The sequence below is a fragment of the Ctenocephalides felis genome, unplaced genomic scaffold (genome assembly GCF_003426905.1).
Source record: "Ctenocephalides felis isolate EL2017-DRISC unplaced genomic scaffold, ASM342690v1 CF-g0.4_SCAFFOLD_01886, whole genome shotgun sequence".
Taxonomy (NCBI): Eukaryota; Metazoa; Arthropoda; class Insecta; order Siphonaptera; family Pulicidae; genus Ctenocephalides; species Ctenocephalides felis.
In genome coordinates this window covers 176,782,076-176,807,276 of record NW_020538040.1, presented here as the reverse complement: position 1 = coordinate 176,807,276, position 25,201 = coordinate 176,782,076, and the positions used below count along the sequence as shown (strand labels likewise).

Genomic DNA, 25,201 nt, shown 5'->3' with positions numbered 1-25,201 from the left:
TTTCTGAACATTTTGGCATACCTCAGGAAAAATAGATGTGTGTTTGTGTGTGTGTATGTATGGATACACTTTTTCGGTCACGTTTTCGGGCGCACGGTTCAACCGATTTGAATGGTTCAAAAAACATTCGATTCCTATTGATAGGGAGATGTGCTGAATAGTTTTTGGCAAAAGCAGGTCCAGCAGTTACGAAGATAAAGAGCAAAGAGTTCAGAAAATTGAAATCTAACTTTTGAGAGCACGGAGTATCCGATTTGAATGATCTAAAAAATTCAATTAGTAATGATTGGGAGAAGTGGTTATTACTTTTTGGCAAAGGTAGGCCCAGCCATTCCGAAGATACAGAGCTAAATGTTAAAAAGATGGCAGCTTTTGAGAGAACTAGCGTCCGATTTAAATGATTCAAAGAACTTTGTGCTTGTTAATTGACTATAACAAAATAATTGATTTTGAAGAAAAAAAATTGTTTCAAAATATTTTTTTTTTCAAAATTTTTTTTTCAAAGAATTTTTTTTTGTATATCAAAAATAAAATAGATTTTATTTTCAATTCTGACTAAAGTTCTAATATACTTTAAACAAATAATTTCAACTTTGCAATTCAGTTTATAAATAATGCTTATAAATATTAGACAATGTTACAATATTTATAATAATCTTTTTGAAAACATTTAAAATTTCTCGAACATTTCGTTAAGGCACGATGCCACACACCACTAGTTTCTAATAAATTGCAATCTGTCTTGACAACAAAAGTCAGTGTTGGAGATATTTATATTCACTTACTTTACTAATAATTCGTTATTTTAATTTTTATTCATATGACTGCAGAATTTAAGTTAAATTATCAAAAATTACTATTAGGTTTACTCCTGGGTGACCTTTCAGAACTGTTATTTTCTTATATCCTCAAAATGAATCAAATACGATTTAATTATTATTTATCCATTATCCATTTATTACACTTCTACGCACTATATTTCCCTTTTTCTCATTTATGATCTTTATGTCGTCTCAATAGCGATTTATTACAAATACGTGATGTCACGACACATTCCAATCCTTCGGTACGTATATTATTACTTGACCCGGGTGTTTCTATTTCATTCCAGGTTTTGTTCCGGAAAGTGATAGGCGAAGCAACCCATGCGCAAACCGCGCTCTTCTTCTCACTTCTGGGTCTTCTGAATGCCGCCTTGCTGTGGCCCTTGTGCCTGGCCCTCTACTTCACGGGAGTCGAGACTTTGCCGTGGGATAAACTTCCCTGGCCAGTACTTTTGGCGGCTAGCGGACTTTTACTAGGTAATTGTAAATGATACTTGGAATTAACCCTTTCCACTCACGAATTCCGAGATTTATATAAATTTTTTGGGGCATCCGAGTGGAAAGGGTTAATGGTATTTATGATAGTAATGCTTTACTTTAAGCTTTTAGGTTCACGACCGTCAGAATCAGGGACGTTATCAGCCAATTAAGGGAGTTTTCTAATCTAGAATTTAAAAAGAATCTATTTTTTTTCCTCTGTTTTCTTTGTCTGCTCTTTTACCGTTTTACCGTTTACTCCAGTTTTTTTTTTAATATGATACCCACGATTTCTCAACTTTTACTAAATCTACTTGAAATTTTTACACAATCTTTTTATAGAGTTTTAGTATGAACTACACTCATTCTTACTCGATTTAAACAGATTGTACGTTTTCAAAAATGCATAATTCGATTTTGATGAAACTTGACGTACATTGTTACTACACTTTACTAAATATTTGACAATAATTTAAAGTTGAAACCTTCAATAGTTTCTGAGATATGTGAGGTTGATTGGTGGCTGGCCCCGCGCTCAATACTAACATTTAAAGTTTAAATCATTTCTAAATATACCGTGGACCCCCATTTTTATTTCATGGACCCCCAAATTTTGTTTTTACTGCCGTGAACCCCCTGAAAGTAGCCATGGACCCCTAACATAATTTTTTTTTTCAGGCGTTAATTTCATGAATCCTTCCACCACATCACCTTCTTGAATTAAACTTTATGACTATTTTCAATTTTCATATTCTTAAAACTTTAGTTCATAATTTGTAAAGAAATAGTAAAAATATTTTAATAATCGCGTAAAATTTATGCTTTTAGACCAAAATACCCTCATAACTCATCAAATTTTAATTTTTGGATTTTTGGGTTTGAAATTTTATAAGTTTCAACTTGTATCAAAACTTAACAGCATAATTTTTTGATAATATATAAAACTGTAAAAGTAATGCTTTTTGATTGTCAAAGATGTATTAAATTTTAAAGTTCAGTTCAATTAAAAAAATGCAGATAGAAAATGTATAATAATTTTTTTTTACTAAATATATCAAATACTCTAAAAATATATCAGATATCATATATAAATATTTTACTTTATTGAGACGTTAACTACGTTGCTACAATGTATTTAATATTAAAATTTTCGTGATATCTTAAAATCACATAATAGATGCGTTTATTAAGTATTTTTATCCATTTTTTTAATTTTATGTCAAATATCCTTTAGAAAATTCATTGTAATCTGTAACTAACATGCCTAGCAGATCTTTTCATTCGAGCTCAAGATTATATTTAATAACACATAAAAATATCTACTTTTTCAAATCAAATCTTTTATTACTAATAAGTTTAGTAAACATGTTCCAAGTTATTCCATCAACCATGTTGAAGGCGACAATTTATATCGAAAATTTCTGAAACATTGTGTAAAAATTGTTATATAATAGTGATATCTGTATGATTTGACCTATATATTATTTGAATATAAAGTTTTCAAAAGATATTCATGAAAAGAAATAGTAAAGTGACATCGTGTATGAAATCATGATACTCAATTTTGAGATATTGAGAAACGTGCTTTGCGTTTAAACTGATTTGATCTCAGTAGAATTATAAATTATATTTGAAATCATTTTTTATACACGTGTAATATAAAAATAAGGTAAGGCGGGGTTCAAAGGTCCGAATTGACTTTCAAGTATACGCATAAGTAAATAATTATAATTATGCTGTCTACACTAAATGAACTCTTAATTAAATAAATGATCTACTATTTTTCTAAAATTTGTCACCTCACTGCTTTTACCTCATACACGGGGAAAAATGGGACAGAAAGACATTTCACTAAATAATAGCTACATTATTTAACCAATGCAAAATATATTATTTTAAGGGTACATTTTTCCATAGACAATACTGTATATAACCTTGATCTGGTATTTTGTCAGAGATAGTCATCAGTAGAGTTGGAATAACTATTTATCCAGTTCTTGTAAAATTGTATATTCACATTTGTATAAATAAGTTAAGTGCTGGAGTGTTATTTTCAATTACCGTAAGTGTATACAGTTTTTCCACTTTTCATCACATTGTCACATGCAATATACAAAAGTAAATATTGCGCAATATTCTTCTTTCGCTGTCTCTTTATTGTATGGTCATGTCAGTTCTCTTGGAAGTTGAGTTTAATGCATATAAATATCATTTATTATAATTGCATAACACTTTTAGTACCAGTAAAAAAAAACTTCTCATAGTAGTAGACATAATTTGATAATTATTTTTATTAACCTTATTTGCATAATGTTTTAAACACTTTTTATTATTATTATAATTATGAATAATTTTCAAGTACACGCTTGTTAATTTATGATAAACTTGTATTATGCTATGATATTTAGTATAATTTTTATATAAGCGGGGCATAGGGGCATAGGGGTCTGTGGGTAAAAAGGTCCACCATCAGTATCTCAAGAACGAGCGAAGTATAGAATTTTATAGAAGTTCAAAAATTCCAAATTATTTCATAATATAAACAAAAATCAAATTTTTCATAAAGGTCAACTTCTTGCAAAAATTTCAAAATTTTCAAAAATCTATTTTTTTCAGTTAAAAAAAAAGAACAATTTTAATTTTTGGTACGGAAAGTTTCAGTAATTTGCCTTAAGGCACGATGCCATGCACCACTAGTACTTGTATAGTACAGTATAGAATTGTTCAGTTACACTATTTTAAAGTAGATGGCAAAAGATCACCTTAATTCTTACGACGTCGCTATCAGGAGATGAACGAAATTGCATCAATATTCTTACCAAAAGTTTTTTTTCGTTGGTAGTTTTTTTTTGGTTTTGAATTCTTGTATTTAGTTTATAATACCTGAATATAATTTTAAGGTATACGTTATGTAATAGTTTTGTTCTATGTATTGTTATGTTTAAGTTAGATTTATTAGATTTGTTTTATATATAATCTTTAAAAAAGCCAAAATATGGGTGGGGTAAAAAGGCAAAAGTTAATTAATTTTAAAATCATTCTGAACACTTATATTGTGTATATCTGAGAGATTAAGTTTAACATTCTTCAGTAGAAATTTTTTATTTGATTTTGAATTTTCAGTCATTTTTAACTGTAATATATTTTTTTATTTTAAGTTTTCAACCTTCTGACGCACTTCAGTATGGCTGTAACATATAACTTATTCGTCACTTTGGGACTAATTACTGCAGTACCAGTTTCCGCAGGTAATTAATTAATTAGTATTATATTCATTAACATAAATATTAGTTTTATATATTTAAATCATTTGACATTTTAAACATCAATTTCATACAACGCATATATCATGTTGTCTTTCCAGCATTCCACATATCAAAAATCCCATTTACTTCTTCAATATTAGTTATACAATGATGATACAAATTTGTTGAGATTTGTATATTTGTATTTTTTTTTTTCAAAATAAATTATTCAAAATTATTAGAAAGAATTGAAAAATATAAATCAAAAAATTAATTTGTAATTATATTTCAATATTAATTAATTGTTCATTTTTGTGGGATTACTATAACAGACGATATATTAAATTAATAACAATATGTATAAGTCAAAAAATAATGTAAGTCACTTGTTACTTACATAAAACTCGATCAATGACATAATTAGCACTCTATAAATTTTTCATCAGCTGTTTCCAGTTTTTGCAAAGTTTTTATGTTTATGTAATTTATTTGGTATACATAAATATTAATCACATAACCATAAATTAAGGAATGTAAAATGAATAAAACACTATATATTTGAAAGTATGCCGACATTCAAACAAGCAAATCTTTATAAAATGTTCAAACCTATTTATTTATATAGTAGATACTTATTCTAATGATTTTTCAATTATTTTATTACCCATTACATTTTATATCATTCTATTTGCTTAAAACATGCATTAATATTTTTCTTCCTGAATAATTTGCACCAACATTTTTACTGGATCAAAATATTTTAGTATGATTTTCAACTATAAATATTTAATTATTCTCCATCATTATTCACTTAAAATGAATTAAATGCCATTAGCCTTGTATTTCACAACATAGAATTAATTTTTAATACGGGGTCAGCGCTTTAGTTAATAATCGATTATATAAAATTTAACGCGTTAATCGTCATGTCAGTCATATGTATTTGACGCTAAGGTGTTTCACATAAGCCATGTCAGAAATATATGTGTGACAAATTTGCCTGAAAATTTCTAGGTCTGTAGAGAGAAATTTTTAATATAGAGCCATAAAAATAGTGTTTTTCCAGGAATTTTGCCATTTTTTTCTTTGATGCATGAAGTTATCTTGATACATTTTTAACTACATTAATACAGTTACCATAGCCTATGTGAAAATTTTTCTGATATTATCGTGGCGATTAAGGTGTTCAATTGATGGTGATAAAGAAAATATAAAGATTTTTACATAGACAGGTCCATACGTTTTGGAGTAAAAAGTACAAAAAATTTCAGTTTTTGAGAGAATCGTCGCTTAATTCATAAGCTTTCATATTTTGTATCAATATTCAAAGCAATTGTTATTAATCTTTTTTTTTTTGATTAATTTTTATTTGTTGGATGTTTAATTACAGTAGGCAAAGTCCCAGCAATTTGTCAAGAAATACAATGCCATGCACCCTTAGTTATTATTATTAGTGTTCTGCCTTAAGGCAGGTCCATAATGTGAAAGCACCACATATCATTTGTTTTCTCGTTTATAATTATTATTGATCGTTATACACATTTTTATATACTTTTATACAAGTTCCTTTCCAAACTTCGGTTAGATGCTTCCTGTTCCTGTGTTTCGTTTTTCAATTTCCTTTATTTTCTCCTTTTGCGTAAATCATCAATCTTTCTTCTTCTTATTATTATTATTTTCCTTCCTCTTCTTATTATTATCCTTCTTCTTGTTGTTTTCCTTCTTCTCCTTCTTGTTTTCCTGCTTCTTCTTCTTATTTTTCTTCTTCTCCTTCTTATTTTCCTTCTCCTTCTTCTTTCTAGTTCCTTGTCCTTCTATGAACTTCGACGGCGTTGTGCCTGCTGCCACCACTTTTTTTGCAATATTGATCCAATCCAGTTTGCTTATCCTCATGATCGTGCTCAGTAGAGTTTTTTCTCTCGCTCTTCGCAGCACTTATTTTAGTTTTAATACTATTTTAATTATTTTTATTTTCTATATTTTTATATTTTTTACAGCTCTCGACGTGGTGCTGTACGGAGCAACGTTCGCTGGTATGAAACTGGCCGGCGTTATCCTTATAGCCGTCGGATTTTTCCTGGTAATGTTTCCTGACAACTGGCCTACATACATAACACGTCTGCTCAGGTAAGTTAAATTAGATTTTAATAATTCTGTTTGATACTTATTTTTAAAATTGAATTCAGTTTTTTAATCTAACTTGTGGTGTAAAAGAAAAATGCAACAAATCTAACTTGTGATGTAAAGAAATTGAAGTAAATACGCGTTGAAAGTTTTTGTTTAAAAGGTTCTAATAATTAAGTATAATATTTAAGGTCTTAAGATTGGCGTTTTGCGACAATCAAAATTTTTTGTAGGTTTGCAAAATTGTTAACTAAAATTTGGCGGAATCAGCACTCTAAATTACATTCATGGCATTTAGCATCTCGAATACAAATATGTGCTTTAATCTTTTATAATATTGGAACTTGTAATATTTTTTCGATTCAAACTTACAATACTCTTCTCTTGTCTTCCAAACAATTTGAATTTGAAATTATGTGATCGTAATTAATTTACCTTAATATAGAAATTCTAATCAACAATCGTTAATCGACAATTGTTGATTATAGATGTCAGGTTTTTGAAAGATATTAGGAAGTTTTAGTAATAAATTTTAAGTATAAATTTATAAATATATTGCGTTTCATGAATATTGCAGCAGCAATTAAAATTGAGCTATTAAATTAAATTAATAACTTGATTACATATTCTATATGGCAAATAATGCCTTGAATAAACAATTATGATAAATTTAAGAAAGCGCCATATACGCTGCATATGGAAAACTGAAAACCATTTATTCGTTATAAAATACTTTATTTAAAACGTATTATGTATAAATTTGAAAGCTTTTGGTAAACTTTCTAAAATTATTGTTCAGTATGCATTGGCAAAATTTTACATCATGATATGCTGTTTTGCATCATAACATGTATTTAAAGAAATTTACCAATTTGGTTAATACTTTGTTTTTTGAAGACATTCAACCTGATTTTCTTAAAAGCACAGTAATTGAACGATTTATAGCAAAATAATTTTATGTCTTCGTTATCACAAGTTAGATATACATTTATATTTATTGCAATTGTGTACTAATTACCACATAATATTTTAATGATATATCATGTAATGTTTTGTATTCTGGTGTTAAAACTTCTACCTATATGTTCCTACATGTTTACAATGTAATTCTTCAAAATGTGCAATGGGCATGTGCAGCATTTTCGAATGCAATCGTACTGATCCGGTGTTGTTTGAATTTTTTAAACAAAATCTCATTTTTTTGCAAATAGTGTCATGTATTTTTGTTGTCTTATATATTTTATACAAACATATGCTACTTGTTTTCTGTGTTATGTGTTAGTGATTAATAGACTTATTTTTATCGTTATTTGAAATCTTGCCACAGAAAATAGAATGATAGAGGGGTATTGATATATGTGACTTTATTAGTTGATGTTTTTGATATATACACGATTTTTGAGTTAGATAAAAATTTTAGGATTTATTAATAATTTATGTTAACACAAGGATCGTGTTTGAATGAAGATGACCTTTATTTTTACAATTGCCACACTAATTAAAAAAAAAAACACTTTACAGTAAATATTTGTTACCTAATTGAAATATTATTGAAATATAATATTTATAATTATATGCCACTAAAAGAAGAAATGTTAATTAGAAAATTTATATTTACATTGGCAATTAGTTTTAATAATTTATTGCATTTATAGAATTATAACAATTTTTTTTTTCAAAAATTGGTTATGCGGAATGTGTGACAAAGCTTTTACTTTACAGAAAGACTGCTTTAAGATTGTTTCTTCGAGCCAACCAGGTCTGTTTGTAGGAAAAAAATAAATATATAGGTTTTTAGGTTCTACATATATTCGAGATTATTTTATAATAGTATTTTCCCTAATATTAGCTAAGAATAAAATTTTCAAAAATAGTAAAGAAGTGATATAGATGATATTTTGGTTTACCTAAAACATTTTAAAAGCTTTTGATGATTCATCTGAGGTTTTTTGAACTTTTTCTTAAATTAATATTGTGGTACGTACTTAATTTTTGTTTTAATCGTCGAACTTCAATTTTTAATATTTTTTCTAAATGTAACGTAAATATGTACTAAGATTTTATTATCTATTGAAACATAAAACTCTCGAATATATGTAAGTCGAGTAGACGCTGTAATATATGATATGCTTCACAAGATTTCTAAATATTATATATTTGTCTTACACACAATAAATTCACTTGCTGCACTCAAATGTAAGTGCTGACTAATACAAACCTTATCCAATTTCCTAAACTTTCCTAAAAAAAATGACTAACAATATTCTCACACTATAAAAAGATACAAACACTTACAACTACTAACACTATGATTAAATCAATGTTAGAAAAATAGATTATCAAAATCACTCTAATTTGGTCTAGCTTTTGGAAAACAAAAAGTTTACACAGTACGTATTTTTTATTGTAAATACACTTTTTATGTTATGAGTATTTTATGTAAAATTTTGGAACAGTTTTGATGTATTTATTATAATGTAGCTTTTTTAGTACGAAGGATTATTTAAGTTGCAAGTGGAAGTTTGCATGATTCATCTCATATAAAGTATACTTTATATGAAATTTATACTTCATCGGTGTAAAATGACGTCGTTATCAAGTAATTTATGTTCTGCATGAGATTAAATATTTATTTATATTAAGTCTATGATGCATAATAATTAATATTACAACAACTTTTGTCAGTTTGTGAATAATTGCAGAAATTAAAACTATATTGCAAAATAAGAATAACCTTCATATAAATATAAAAGTTAAAGTAACATTTCCTGATAATGATATCGTTCATTTATAAAGTAAAAATGTTGGCTTAGAAAATTTGCAGAATCTTGTTTTATTTATATGTATTCATCTCGTATTATTAAACGTAGCTCTTATTTTTTTACTTTTAAGCATCTATTAAAATTTTATTAAAGTTAGTAAATTTGATTCTTATCTCTTAATATTCATGCTTGAATTTTCACTTTGTATTTTTTTCCAATTTTAATGTTCGTAAGTTACTACAAAAAAAGCTTTTATAATTTTGCGACATTATTATTTGATAAAACAAATATTGTTCGGTCTATCTGAAAACGAGGTCCAATATGAGGGCAATATTGGTAATAAAGACCCAAGATTCAAATATTGCGCCATGTTTCGTACCCATATCTGGCCATGATTCATTTCTACTGGAGTGTTTCTCTAATTTTTATTTCTATAGTTCTATTTCTATAATTTTTATATTTTGGAGTTTTTTTTGTGGCACCTCTCTTGAATTCTGCAATAAATTGTTATAATAAAATAACATACAAATTTCCATTTGCAAAAAAAAAAAAAACAATTACCATAGATTTAAGGTGACAAATGCTTCTTATTTTCTGAATAACAAATTGAATTGAACAGTTTAGTACTAATATGTATTTTAAACGTATGCATATTTATTTTCAACTTACATGTATTAACAATTTTTTTATTTTGTGGCCATTAAGTTCCTTATTATTACATAATTACATACTACTATTACAATGGTAATTAATTACAATATTAACTAACCTTTCATTGGTAACTAATTTATAAAAACAATTTATAATTTGTGATTTGAATTAAATTTATTGCACAAGTTAAAAACGGGGAAAAAATACAATTCATTTTGTTTTATTTATATATATAATTCATTAAAATCTTGTAAAACTTCTCGTTATTTATAAAAATCAGTACATTTGTTTTGATGGCATGATACATAAATTTAAGAGACCGCGAATACCAAAAAACAATTCTCAAATAATTTATTTTCGCCAAGATTAAACCGATAAGAAAAATAATTTTACTAATTGTATTTACCTATAGTCTTTTACGAAATATATTTTTCATACTGTATGACTATTACACATGTAAGCCCATAACAAAAATTATGTTTTGAAGCAACTTATTGAAAGTCATGATATTTATACGCTTGATTTTTCTATAAACAATTAATTATTTAATAGCAAAAAAATTAAACGCTAGTGCCTTTGAAAATAATTATTATTAATAAAAAGATCAAGGTTTTCAGGAAGTATTTTACTTTTGAAGTAACATAAATCATTTTAAAAGTAATGCGATCTATATGTTATTTCTGGTTCAATTTGTTGTTTTAAGGCAGTTTCAAAAAATATTGTAATACCATCTACTTTCTCGATTCATTATAAAATAGAATATATACTGAAATAAAATATATAATAAAATAAATAATTATACATAATGATTAAACACTAAAAATGATCTACTAAAAATGCAAATTATTATCCTTGACATCCTCGAAAGAATTTCATAGAATATAATATTTCATAATATATTTTTACTCACTATTACTCATTTACAAAAATGATTTTTTTTATTTTATTTTTTTTAAATATTATTTATATTTATAAAACATGAAAGACCTATCTGAATAATAGTATTAAAAAATTTCGCATTCATCAGTTACAAATAAATTGCACAAATGCATACGTTCATAGTACATATTAATAATACTTTGTCTTACTTCAGATATCTTTTTTTTTCAAAAAAAATCTCTTATTATAATTCTCATTAGTTCTCTGTATTTATAAAATATAATAATATAGTAGCTAGTATGTAATCTAAGTTAGAATCTAAATGTATCTCTGTTGCTTTCAAATAGCTTTTTTTAATGCTTTATATAAATGCTCTGTTACTCTTCCCATTTTTATTGTATTTATCAGTATTATATAATCTGCATTAATGTATAAAAAAGTAAATGACATTTTAGTAATACTTTAATGCAGTTAAATTACCGGCACTAAGTGTGGAATGATAGTAACTTGTTAAATGTTGCATTTTAAATGTTCTAGTCGATGTGTTCTCTGTATTTCCTTATTTTTATATGAATATTAGTCCAGTCATTTAAGGTTAAATTAGGTAAGAATCTCGGAATTCGAGATACCCAGCTGTAAGTCTGTAAATACTTCTATATTGACACCTAAAAGTTGTCTCAAAACCTACAAGTAGTAGGGTGTACGCAACATATGTAGGTTTTGAGACAACTTTTAGGTGCCAATATACATGTATTTACAGACTTACAGCTGGATATCTCGAATTCCAAGGTGAATTTACTATAATGACTGGAATATATATAAATGAAATTAGTAGGTATATTTTAGACAAACATAATTATTAAGTTGGGTAAAATTGATAGATTTTATAACCGTAATATAACACTGTTGTAAATTGCCTTCATCATCCCAGTTCGTAATCAACTCACCTCATCTTATGATCTTATCACTAACATTTTTTATCGAGAAACAAGCTTTCCTGATATAGATTTTTTGATTAACTTGAATTTATCAAATTTTTTTGATCTTGAAAAGTTTGAAATGATGGGAAACTCACACTTGTAAATTCATCATCATTCACAATTTTTTCATCAGTGTAGCTGCTATCAATGTATTCTCTAACATGTTCTTTCCTGTGTATCTTATGTATATTTGTAGTTAAATTGTAAATGCTTTAAATGTATATATATATATATATATATATATATATATATATTAGGTGGTCCTTAATATGGACATTTTCGAATGTCTTTGCTCCCAAGGGCTCAAATGGTTCCAAGTTGATAAAAAATAATTCTCTGAAAGTTTTAGATCTTAATATCATTAATGTTTAGATAGAGCGCAATTCAATCAAAGTTTTGTATGGAAATAGCGTGAAAAATTTTTCAAAAATTTTAAAATTGTTTTTAGATATAATTTAGCAAACAAATAAATGAATTTTATTCAAAATTTGTCGCTAAGTTAAACCTAAAATTTTTTTTTAAATTTCAAAATTTTTTCCATGCTATTTCCATACGAAGTTTGATTCAATTGCGCACTATCTAGAAGTTAATATTAAGAGCTAAAACTTTCAGAAAATTGCTTTTTATCAATTTGGAACAATTTGAGCCCTTGGGAGCAAGGAAATTCGAAAATGTCCATATTAAGGACCACCCTAATATATATATTAGGGCGGGTCGAATTTTTGGCCTTTGGGGACTTTGCGGTGTGTTTCTTCGAGTCATTTCAAGAATCTTTGCAGAACACACTATTACTCGGATATAAATTTGGAGCTAGCAAAATTTTCAATATTTTTTTTGTATATATTCAAATATTCTTAGTTTATTTTAAAGACTTTATAATTACTCGCCTGTGATTTGTATAACACATTGCTATATAAAAGTCAAAATAAAGCCTTTAAATTTTATATATCCATGAGAAAAACGACAAAATTGAGCGTAAAGGTTGGGAGAGGATTTTTACCACAAGACTATTCTAAGAAAACACTGTACAATATCTTTATAAACTTCAATTAAATATTTATAACTATCCACTTAACATATATCTATGATATTTTACATTTACATTGGGTTAGATTTTGACTACCTACTTTTTACCATAGAAACATTCATCAAATTAACATGAGGTTCTTATAAGTTTATATTTAAGCACATATGAAAAAAAAAACAATTTTGAAAATTTCGCTAACTCTAAAATTACTACAGAACTATGGTTTCTTTGTCAAAGTTTCTCAAAATAATTAAATAGAATTAGAATGGTAATGTACCCCATGGACAATATAATTTTACCAGCGCTAATGTATATATATATATATATATATATATATATATATATAAATTATTCAATAATTGTCATTATAGAAAATTAATATTACGGTTTCTTCTGACATCTATTCTTATATTACGAGAAAATTTTTTCGAACTTTTGATAAAAGTCGTTTTTTTGCGCGAATGGCATATACTAGGATTTTTTAGTGTTTTATAAATCCGGATTCGTAGAAAAATATTAATAATAGAATTATGTTCTACTAAATAATATAAATCTGAAATCAGACTTGTCCAGTATTACTGAGCTAGTTGAACTAATCACAATATTTTAATTTTTAATTATTTATCTGCAAAGTATAATTTTAGTATTACTTTAGCTATCCCAAACAAATTAGATCCAATTTTTCTTAAACGAGATAAGAGTTTATTGAAACTCCAAAATTGATCTATTGAGTTAAAACTGTACTTAAAATGCCTTAAAATTATCATGTCTCGTTGTATTTTGGCATTTTTATAATTCGGTATTGAAGACTTGAAAAGAATTTGGCACGATATACACGGTTTGTGTACGTGTTAACCGATAAATTCAAAATTCATATTTTATGAAATAGATGTCAGAAGAGGCCCGAAGGTATTTATTTACCTGAATTTCCGATGTAAATATGCATTAGTCAACACCATGAATTCTGGCAACACGCTTGTCTATTGCGCCAAAAACACGAGTGATTAAAATGACAGATCATAAAAATGTGACTGAATTTCAAGAAAAAATAGTTTTTTTATTAGTGATTAATAATAATGAATATTTGTTTCATAGAGTGTTAAATGTTATTTGTCTGAGACTACTTGTTGTGTTTGTTATTACTACAGTACCATACATCTGTAGTCCCTGACTTTTCCTATTTATCTAGGTTAGTATTCTGGGACTCCAACTACAAACTCAGTAAAGTCGTATTTTATTAAAAAAAAAATTTGATTTAATTTTGTGTAATTATTGGTTATTCTGATGTTTTTATCGCTCGTGTACAAAGTGCCTAAATCCAGTTTGTCATATCGAATGCCTTGCTTACCAATTCATTTTTCAGCAAAGTGAATTGGTACATGCAGTTTATAAATATTTTATATAAATCCATTCACATTTTATATGAATCCATTCGGTATGCCAAACGCTTTTTGTGCTATTATTTTCAATATTATATTTTTTCTAATAAATTCTTATTTTTGTTACAGAAATATCATCATGTTGAGTCACAGTGCGAGGTGAGTGTATGATTCTATATTTTTTGTGCATGTTATTTTTGCAGCTTTGCATGGCGATATAATTGCGATAACTTTGCTTGGCTATCTGCCGATCATAATTTTGCTGATCAGATTATTAGACTTGCACAATTTATAACATATTCCTTATTTCATTAACATATTCATTTATTTTAACTATTATTTAAACCGAACGAGGTTTAATAAATATATGTGTGCTAAACTTTGACACATTTAAAGGATATAGGCGCATATAGAATCGGCCCCACTCTGGTATTTAAATAATTTATACGTCATTTTAAATGTCTTTTTGAAAAAATCCGATATACTAACTTTGTACCTCACCTTAAGGCCAAGATATCATTGAAAACATGCCAAAGTGACCCCTTCATTCAAACTCACTTTTCGATAAACGATACCGAAAATAATTACGTGATTCTATTGACATTGGCTTAGACCACATTATGTAGAACAATCGATGCCAAATAACCATTTATTATTGGCTAAAAAAAAATTAAATAATTTTTCCATTGATGTCTTTCGGATAGTGCGTTTAGTTGGACTACTTTTTAATTTAAGTAATAATATCTGTAAAAAAAAATTCAGACCATTCTAAAATGTGACATTTTATTTTTTCCAAAATCCGTGCGATTTGTAAAAGAATGACTTATATATAGAAAATAAAGTTATGAAAAATTAAACTTACTCTGAATATTAAAATGGCTTTGCGACTTTCATAGTCAATTACTTTATATATAAAATTGCATCTATATAATATTAAATATGCCTAAGAGATAAAAATCATTAAGCGACTCTTAATTTCTCTAAGAATTGTTAATATATATATAATTCTTCTTATTTTTAACAAAAAAATATTGAATTTTTTTTTTTATTTATCTGTTACAAGTTTACTGTAGTACTTTCCAAAGAAGTTTATATTCAAGTTCATGTAAGTTTTCAAGAGAAAATTGGATTTGCTTATATTTTCTCGACGCTTTAAGTCATTCTCGATCGTTTGTCATCATGTTTGTGTATGTGAGCCAAAAATTGAACCTTTGGGCAACGTATATCTAAAAACGGCTGCACCGATTAAAAAAAATTAAAATTAGCAGAAAAATGCAAAGTATTTTATCTACGCTTTTGCAAAAAATCTGAACTAATAATTCAAATTTAAAAATTTTGGTAAGGTATTATTGTTGAAATAATACCTTAAAAATTTAATTTAAGGTATTATTGTTGGGAATTGAATTGCTGATAAAGAATTGTTTTTGGTGAAGGTCGACTGTGCCTTTTGTTCAAAATGGTTATTTTTTTATTTTTGATAATTTTGATGAAACTTAGTATGATCATAAGATTCGTGGTCTTAAACATTCTGAAACAATATAGGCCTACAAAAGGTGTTAATTACAATTTTTTCTATTATATACGATTATATAATTAATGTTCTACATCAACATTTGCGATTTTGTGTTCAAATTATATCAATGTGATTTTACACATACATGTATCTGATATATTTATTATAACTACAGGTATTTTAGTTTTACATATTTTCTATTTTTAGTCAGTTTTTCATACAAAGTACTAGGATTCGATCGCAGTACCTCTTTTTGAGAGTCAAGTATATTGACTTTAAGTCCATGACCCACGATTTTATGTATGACTCAAATAAAAAAAAATATTATTAAAAATATCATCAGTAACCAGATGAAGTACAAAAATATAATTATATTCCATCAGAAATATAAAAACAAAAAGTTGTTTTCGGAATGATTTTCAGCGCATGTACTCTCATTACTAACGAATTATATATTATATGACACCGCAAAATGTAATTTCGCAAGCCTTTTTTATCTTGTCAAAATGACGTTGCAGCTTGTGATGTACTTAACATATATATTTAGTATTTATTTGATTATATACCGATACAGACACCTCACTTTCAATTTCGAACGTTTTGATTCAGTTGCAAATTGCAAAATGTGTAAAAACGGATTTGATCAACGGCATTTCGCAATGGCAATGGACTTTATGCAAACGGAACTCTTAAACAAACACAGCAAAATCTGAAAGAAAAAAGTTTGACGCCAATTCACTTTTACGCCATATAAGCAAATGAATGAATAATAATACTGATTGTGAGTAATGCCCACATAACGGTCATAATCCTACAGTAAGTTATTTTGATTTCGATGGAGGAGAGCCAGCGATAGTTCAAACAAAATTATTATATAATTTGAATATGAGCGAGGTAAAAGTGGCATTAAGCCATAAAGCAAGTTGCCACTTACATCTAGTAAATTTATCGATATATGTTAATAATCGAGACAATCATTAAGAATTAAATAATAGCATCTATTGAAATTGTGACGATAAAATTTTGAAAGTTTGACTCGGCTCATCATTCCAGACATTGATATTTTTTTTAATTAAACAAGTTTTCATTTTAAAGATATTTTAGGATGTCTGCTAAGACCGTTTATACAAAGTTTCATCAAAATTGTCATAAAATTCAAAAATAAGTAACAAAGAAACGCACGACTCCCAACTAATAATTTTCTGACAGTTTTATAATTTTCAAAATTGATTCCAAATTTTTCAAGAAAACGTTGCTGAATAATTTTGCACTTATATTGGTGATTGGGCTCGCCCGTAGGTAAGCGGTTAAGAGCGACTGGACTTGTTTTAGAGGTCCCGGGTTCGATACCCACTTCGAGCAGCCTATAGTCAGGCAGCAGTGACAACGATTTTCACTTGGAAATATAGATACCAATTTGTTTTCAAGTGAAAATAGCCCTTGTCTGGCATTGCTGCACCAATAAAAGGTCAGCTCTATTAGATTAATTCTAATAACAAAAATCATCAAATATGGATGGATTAACCATCGGGTTACCATCTAAAAATACAAGGTGAGATGTTTCAGCCCAACAACTCATAGGACGTAAGGTTCTGATTGCTGTTAAAAATATATAAAAAAAATGTCAAAAGATTCAGTATGTCTTGAAATATCGAGAAAAAATAAAATTAGTAAATGGGAGTTTCTGGTGAAAACAAACTTCTTTTTGGAAAGTAAAACATGTATATTTATATACAAGTACCAAATTATTTAACGCAAATTGAATACCGGCAAATGAAATACCGGCATTTTTTGAATAAATATTATCATTTTTTAAATATATATATATGATTTGTCTATTAATTTTGACTCTAATTTGTTTTTTTATACGACTTGCTATTTTTTATTCTATGATCTATACTAGCTGTTTATAAGCGCGTTTTTTAAGTGTTTATATTATTTATACGAAGTAATTTTTAGATAAAATTTTAATTTCAGATAACAATTAATTTATAATGAAATCCTTTCATTATAATATATAACAAAAAATATAAATTAGTGACGATTTCATAAACTTTATAAAGTTTTTATTATTATCATCCCACGATGTAATAATTATATGAAAACTTAGCAACTTAATTACATACCTTTTTTTCAGAATCATATTAATTGAGACAAGCTAATGAAATTATTTATATTTAATTAAAAATTTTGAGTAATTACTCAAGTACACTATTTTTTAATTCAATATAAAATAATTATAATAGCTTGTTTTTCAATCAATATGATTCTGAAAAAAATAGTATGTAATTAAGTTGCTAGGTTTTCTTATAACTTGTAAAATACGAAATTCGAATATAAATAAACTTCAATTTTAACATTAGCGATCGCTGGCGCCCCGTCTATTATCACCGTTGTTGGTTGAAGTTTCGTTTTCTATTGACCATGATATTCAAAACTATTGTAATTATCTAACTATTATAATTGCTTTCATTCACACTATGCAAAATGACCATTTCATTTTTAAACTAGTGATAAATTATACTCCATGCAAATTAGAAAAACATTAACTAACAATTAGAAGACAATTCTTCATATCTGATGGGATGAGAAATGCTGTTTGTTCTTAATTGTTTCGTAAAGAGATGCATTTAATGATTCAAAATTATTTTTGGTAATGAATGTGATAGAACTCATACTTTAGTATGATTTGATAATATATAAATGGTTAAAATTAAATATTTTTTACAACGCTAATCAGCTAATTTTAAATGCGCATCTACTTTTTTTATATGGTATGTGATAAATGACAATGTATCTAACAAAAAACAAAATGAATAATTGAAATGCTATGTTTTCAATAAAAACTAATTCAAGATGTTTTATTAGACACAAAAACTACTACACATGCTTCTACTTTCCGCGTATTATATACTACAAATGATGATTATGTAAATTATTAGAATTTATTACCATAAATAAATAAAATTGACAGAAGAATGTTGGCATTTAGCTAATCATGATGACTTTTAAAAATACATGATTTGTTTTTATTTAGTTACTTACTTAAATCAAATTAACTATATTCAATAAGAAATATACCTGGTTCGTTCAATTTGTTCGTATATATATATATCAAAATACAAATTAACAATATTTAAAATTCTCAAATGCTCAAAAATCATAGTTTTCAAAATTATAAATATGATGATTCATTCTTTTCTAAATATATGAGGAACTTTGCCCAATATAACAAACATTGCAGTCATTACAATCAATTTTAACTTAGCAGTTAGAGAACTTGTAGAAAGAGGAATAGTTTTTTTTTAATTAATAAAATTATAATTACTGAGTATAAATCGTATTATTAGTCTTTTTCGCTTTTAAAGATTTTATAAAATTCTGCACAATTTTTTTTATAATGTCGCTTTTTGTACTTCGAAAGTGTGTATTTTGATTTTGCAAAATTTGTTTGGTTCAAATTTTTTATAAAAATAATTTTAGTTAAGATATATTATATTTATATAAAAATAGATTAAGAAGGAAAATACCAATCTTTTCATAAACTAGGGCCAACCCTAGAAAAATTTGGGACTGTCTCTGCAAAAATGGGACGTATGGTCATCTTAATATTTTTAGTATACACTTTTCTTCATTAGTCTATTTGACATGTAAAATGTCTATATTTATTACTTTTTTATAAAACTAAATATTTTACTGTACCACCTGTAGGGGCCGAAAGTGACCTTGTCCATCACTGTCCGACTGTACTTGAGACACCTAGTGCTACCATTATCGCATACCACTGTACTTTCATTACTCTAATTGTGTTTCTTAAAACAATAAATGATGCAATGCATTTGTATTTCGTGTACTAAAAAGGAGTGACAGAACACTTAATAGAATTTCAATGTTATTCTAAGAACAATATAGAGCAGAAAGTAAACATTTTTTGCCAATAAGCAAAAATCGTTATTAATGAAATAATATTTTTTTCCTAAAATGTTGATGTCCACTTTGTATGTTGGCTTCGCTAGAGACATTGTTGGAGATATTTTTTATTGAAATTTTATCATACTGATTTTTCACATACATCATTTTTATTTTTTTTATCTTAGACTGTTAAATTTTCAACACTTTTGGCGCAATAGTGATCAAGGGCTATTTTCACTTCAAAACATATTTCATATTTTATATATTTTAATTCGCCATTTTTGGCTTCCGAGTTCCCGATTATTAGGTCGTTATGTATTTATAATTGAATGCAAATTTAAGTCTTTATCACATTTCCTAATCAAATTATATAAATATTTTTATGTTGCTAATTGCTTTCTTGATTGACTTTAAATTAGATTGACCATAAATCCGGTTCCTAATCACACATAACGCAAAGAATATTATAAGAAATTTTTAAATACAAATTTAATATATTATAATCCATCAATATTTACATCGATAAAATAAAAATTATTAATTTTAATATTTTATAAATTTATTTATTGGTATCTGCTATAGCTTCATCTTCATATTATGTTATTCTATTTACTATTCTACAATGTCTACTACTTTGGAATTTAACATAGAAACATATTATTTTTGGATTTACATTTTCAAGTAAAAATGAATATTACTACAGCATGATAACACGTTGTACGCAATGCAAAATTTTAACTTAGAATCTTGTGGTTGCAAGACTGTCCAATTTCATTATTTTTTATTTCTAAAAGATATCCAAAAGTATAACTTCATCAAGTTGCAAGGTTGTATTACTAATGATGTAACCTGTTATTTTTTTTTATTAAGAAAACAATTGTATGTAATTTACATACACTATTATAAATTTATACATTACTGAAAAAATGTCTGTTTTTTACGCATAATATAACAAGTTTAGGGGTTTCTGGTTACGAAACTTTCGTATTAAATTTTGCATATTTAAATTTTTTAAAAACTGTTAGATAAGATTAGATGGGCATCGAAATTGTTTTTAAAGTTTCGTACTGGCTTCTAAAAGGCAGTATATTCACAATTGATTTCCAAAACCCACTTTATCAAAGTGTGCTTCCTCGTGGCGTTGGGGTGAGGACATTGGTCTTGCAATGCAATGTCAGGTTAAATACCCGCCATAAACAGCCTGATATTGAGCAGTGGTGATAATTATGATCTGAAATATATCAATAATTTTTTAACAGCAATCAAAGCTATGTGTTGTTTGAGCTGTATATGCTATCGTAACCAAGAAAAGGGCAACCCAGTGGTCAACCACTTCTCTTCATATGTATACTAAGTATAGAAGACTCTTATGTATCTATTAGAGTTGGCGCATATATTGTGCAGTGATATCCACAAAGGGCGACTTTTTATTTGAGATTATATTAAATTCTATAACCTCAAGTGCAAATACTGCTTGATACCGAGTTAGCCGGGGTTGAGATCAAAAGTCGGGACTAGTTTGTGATCACCCGCGTTCTTATCCATGACACCTAGACATGCTCTAACCATTAATATGCCTTCTAAGAATGTCACATAGTTAACAAGTATCATCTGAACAGGTCATATGATACTCGAAACTTTCTGACGAATTCCTCTGATTACCTAGCACACAAAGACATAATATTGTGATGCTGATAACTTTGGTAGTGACATAAATGGTTGCCCTAGAAATACATAAATCAACAATTAAGTCGTAATCGTCGAATAGACCTACAACCGCCACTTTTATCATAATTACTTAGCAATGTTAATTATCAACTTATTTATTATTTTTTAGAACGGCTTTGCGTCACCAATAGAATGGCAACTATGTGTTGTGCTCCAATTTGTCGTGTCATTACGAGCTTGACAGTTCTATATTCTGCATTATTCCGTTATTATTACATCTTATTAGTTCTTTGTTGTTTGCTGACCACGCAGTGATCTTGTTTATTTTACACGACATGTATAAATAATCGCTGCGAATAGGTGGAATAAAAAATTGTACTGCAAGTTTGGCCTTACGATTGGAATAGAACGTAAAATCTCAATACGAAATGTGGTTTTCATATTTTTCAAACCATTCTTGTCGCATTCATATCAAGGCTATAATAAAGCAGATACAAAAATTTTGTAAATAGAATCCTAATGTTGAAAATGTTCATAGCAAAATTTCAGTGAATTTTGATTTAGGGTAAACATTTCACATCAGAGATGGGCTCTCTCGTGGCTAAGAACGACTAGACCTGAATCAGAGGTCCCGGGTTCGATCTCGCTTTGAGCAGCTTGTTGTCAAGCGGTAGTGACAACAAGTTTTCACTTGGAAATAGAGATAGCAATATATCCGAATAAAAATTTTCTTGATCCAGGATTGCTGCATCAATGAATATTTGCTTTGTTACAGATATTTTAATAATAAATTTATCACGCAGAGATAGGCCTACTGTTTGCATTTCTATCTGTCGAACCGACTAGTATAAAGTCAAATTTACACAACAGCTTAGAGGACTTCAGGGATTCTAATGTGGAAATCCAAAAATAACGTTTCTTTTGCTTTATATTTTTAAAGTTTAACTATTTAAGAATATGTGCACGAAATGATTTTCCAAAATTTAATCCATTTTCGGGGATACAGCTGTTTCCTGTTTCCTTTCTTTTGCAAAACTTTAAACGCATTTTTCTCAAAATTATTTTCAATGCGATGTCCACGATTTCTCGAGTTCTACTGGACCGATTCACTTGAAATTTTCAGAGAAACTTTCTTATAGATTTTTCTCTGCCATATGTGTTAGCTTCATTGCCAAATTTTTATTTTAAGCATTTTTAAAAAAATCATGAAACTCGAAAAGTGGTAGAAAAATAAACCTCTTTTTAAACAGACACTAATTTGTAAAAAAATCATTTTTTAACTTAATTTTAGTATATACTATTGCGAAATCATTCTACAATATAAAAGCGTTTCTCAAACTTATATCTTCTAAGGCTCCTTTGAAAATCAAAAATTTTGTTGCGCCTCTGTACCAAATTTTGTATACCTATGTAATCTCTAAAAAAACATTTGTTTTAATTTTAATAATATAGTTATAGTGTGCTATACTAGTCAATGTAACCTTACTTTCTATTAGAATTAGAAAATTTTACCAATGAAAGCAAAAAAACGCTACTTAAAACAGTGTATAAATGCATTAAAATTTAGTTAGGGGCCTTTTATCGTCCCCCTAGATATGGGAATCGCCCACCGGGGGGCGATATCGCCCACTTTGAGAAAGACTATCTAGATTAATATTCTTCTGTTTTATTTTGTTTAGGATTACTACGAGTGCTACAATCAATTTTTCAGGACTCTCAACTTCTACAACTGCCGATTTTTAATTTTTTTAACTTTTTTTTTATTTTTACTTATTTATGTCTTCTTTCAACGTTAATAAATTTATTATAGAAAAAATAATAGTGAAAAAAATTATTGTCTTTTTTACATTGATTTAAAAATGACCTAAAATTCATGCTTCTACACTAGAATACCTCTTTAAGTTCCGATTTCTATTAAAAAATCAGGACTATGTAGCACATACAAAGCGATTAGAAACTATATATGCCAAAACTATGAATTATATTTTAAATAATTAATAAATTTCGTAATATTACATGTGCAGTATTAATCTATATTATGCGTGCGATATATAGCGAACAAAAATTTCATATATGTATATTGCGAAGTTAATGTCTATGTTTATGTATTATGGAAATCGCACGCACCCGCGAATTTCGAAAACGCCTCGTATTATGTTATGCAGTACATTAATGAGCCGTACAATTAGATACCCGCCCGATTTCTTACCAATCTTGTGCAAAGACATAATTGAATAATTTCATTCATAGATTCGTTTCATTCCCTTACACTTTCGTTTGATATAAACTCGTAACCCACATATACGATGGAGCTGTTATTGAAAGCATTATATAACCAAAGCTATTAAATGAACTAACAAAACTGTTTCGAATATTGCGAAGTTAACGCTCAATTATTATTCTCCTCGCCGACATTGATAAAATCATTATTGCGATTTCGGAGAGCCGCATAATTTTATTTAGTCAGAGATTAAAATGTCGTTATTAAATCTACACTTTACATATGAATATTGTTTTTTCATGTTTTAAAATACGGTCCCAGTGGTGGCGTAATTGATTCGGACGTGAGCTAGCACCAACTAGTCTAGGGTTCGCCGGTTCGATTCCCGACACAACCTGACATCAGACAGATTTGATGTCAAATTTCCACTTGAGATTATGGATCATATTAATATAATAATTTTAAGTGGAAATTGCCCTGCAATTCGCCAATGCACTAATTTTTTTAAGAAACTTGCCAACGTAATGTACTACATTTGTTTAAAGTAGACTTCTCAAAGTCGATCAATATTAAATTTATACATCGAATTAAATTCTTAAAATCTTGGGGAAATTATGTTATTATTTTTAACTGTGATCCTAGAAATGTTGTTCACGGTTACTGTTCTAAAGTTTAAATTAACAAAATTGATAAAAATTAACCGCAATAACTGAAGAATTATTATAATTTTACCAAAGCTCTAGGTTGCACTTAAACGCTCAAAATTTTCCAACAACGTGAGAGCTTTTTTTTAAATTTTTTTTCAGGGCATTCACGGTCAATACTGTCACCTCGTTTCGGCTTGACGTTGAGTCTTGGGGCATCTTGTATATATATAGTTACACTTACAGTTTAATTTTTTTTTGTTACAAAAAACTTTTTTTTTATTATTATAATTAGGTAATAAAATAAAAAAATGCTTTTATGACATAAATGCGGCTAACATTTAAAGCAAATATATATATATTCGTCAAAAACATTAACCAATAAAAAAATTAACAATAAAATAAATCGTAAACGAAATGCACACGTGTAATATTGAAAACGAGGTTTTAATTTCTTACAAAAAAAACTTTATAATAATATATACCCATACTCTTGAAGACTAATACTGGTGTAACAAACACGTCAAATGTAAAATGATCAGAAATATTATTAAAGTTACTCTTGCAAGTAAATTTGTGAAGCTTATTATTTCAGCACAAAATTTATAAATAGAAGACTAATATGTTAACACACTATAAAAATTAATACATCATGTTTCAAAACACCACCTACATTTTACTAATATTAAAAGGAGTCAGCTTCGTTAATTTGCTCATATATGATATATGAGCAAATTAAAATCAATGTTATAGAACTTTTTTAATTATTGATCCATAGAATTATTTATTATTATTTTTTAAAGTGTAAGCAAAATTATTTTTAGTGCTTCGTGAGTAGTTGTGATGTATTTTCAAATGCCTAGCGTTACTAGAATGCAACCCCAATGGTTGAATG

At 27.4% G+C, this 25,201-nt stretch overlaps 1 protein-coding gene across 1 annotated transcript in view; it reads left to right on the top strand.

Moving 5' to 3' along the window:
* Positions 1-25,201, top strand: part of LOC113376549 (putative thiamine transporter SLC35F3) — a 78,256-nt gene that overhangs the window by 43,033 nt on the left and 10,022 nt on the right. Inside the window, exons 7-10 of the mRNA XM_026616509.1 lie at positions 1,112-1,301; positions 4,460-4,549; positions 6,544-6,673; positions 14,478-14,507. Of these exons, the coding sequence (XP_026472294.1) occupies positions 1,112-1,301; positions 4,460-4,549; positions 6,544-6,673; positions 14,478-14,507 (440 nt within the window). The remainder of the gene's footprint in view (positions 1-1,111; positions 1,302-4,459; positions 4,550-6,543; positions 6,674-14,477; positions 14,508-25,201) is intronic.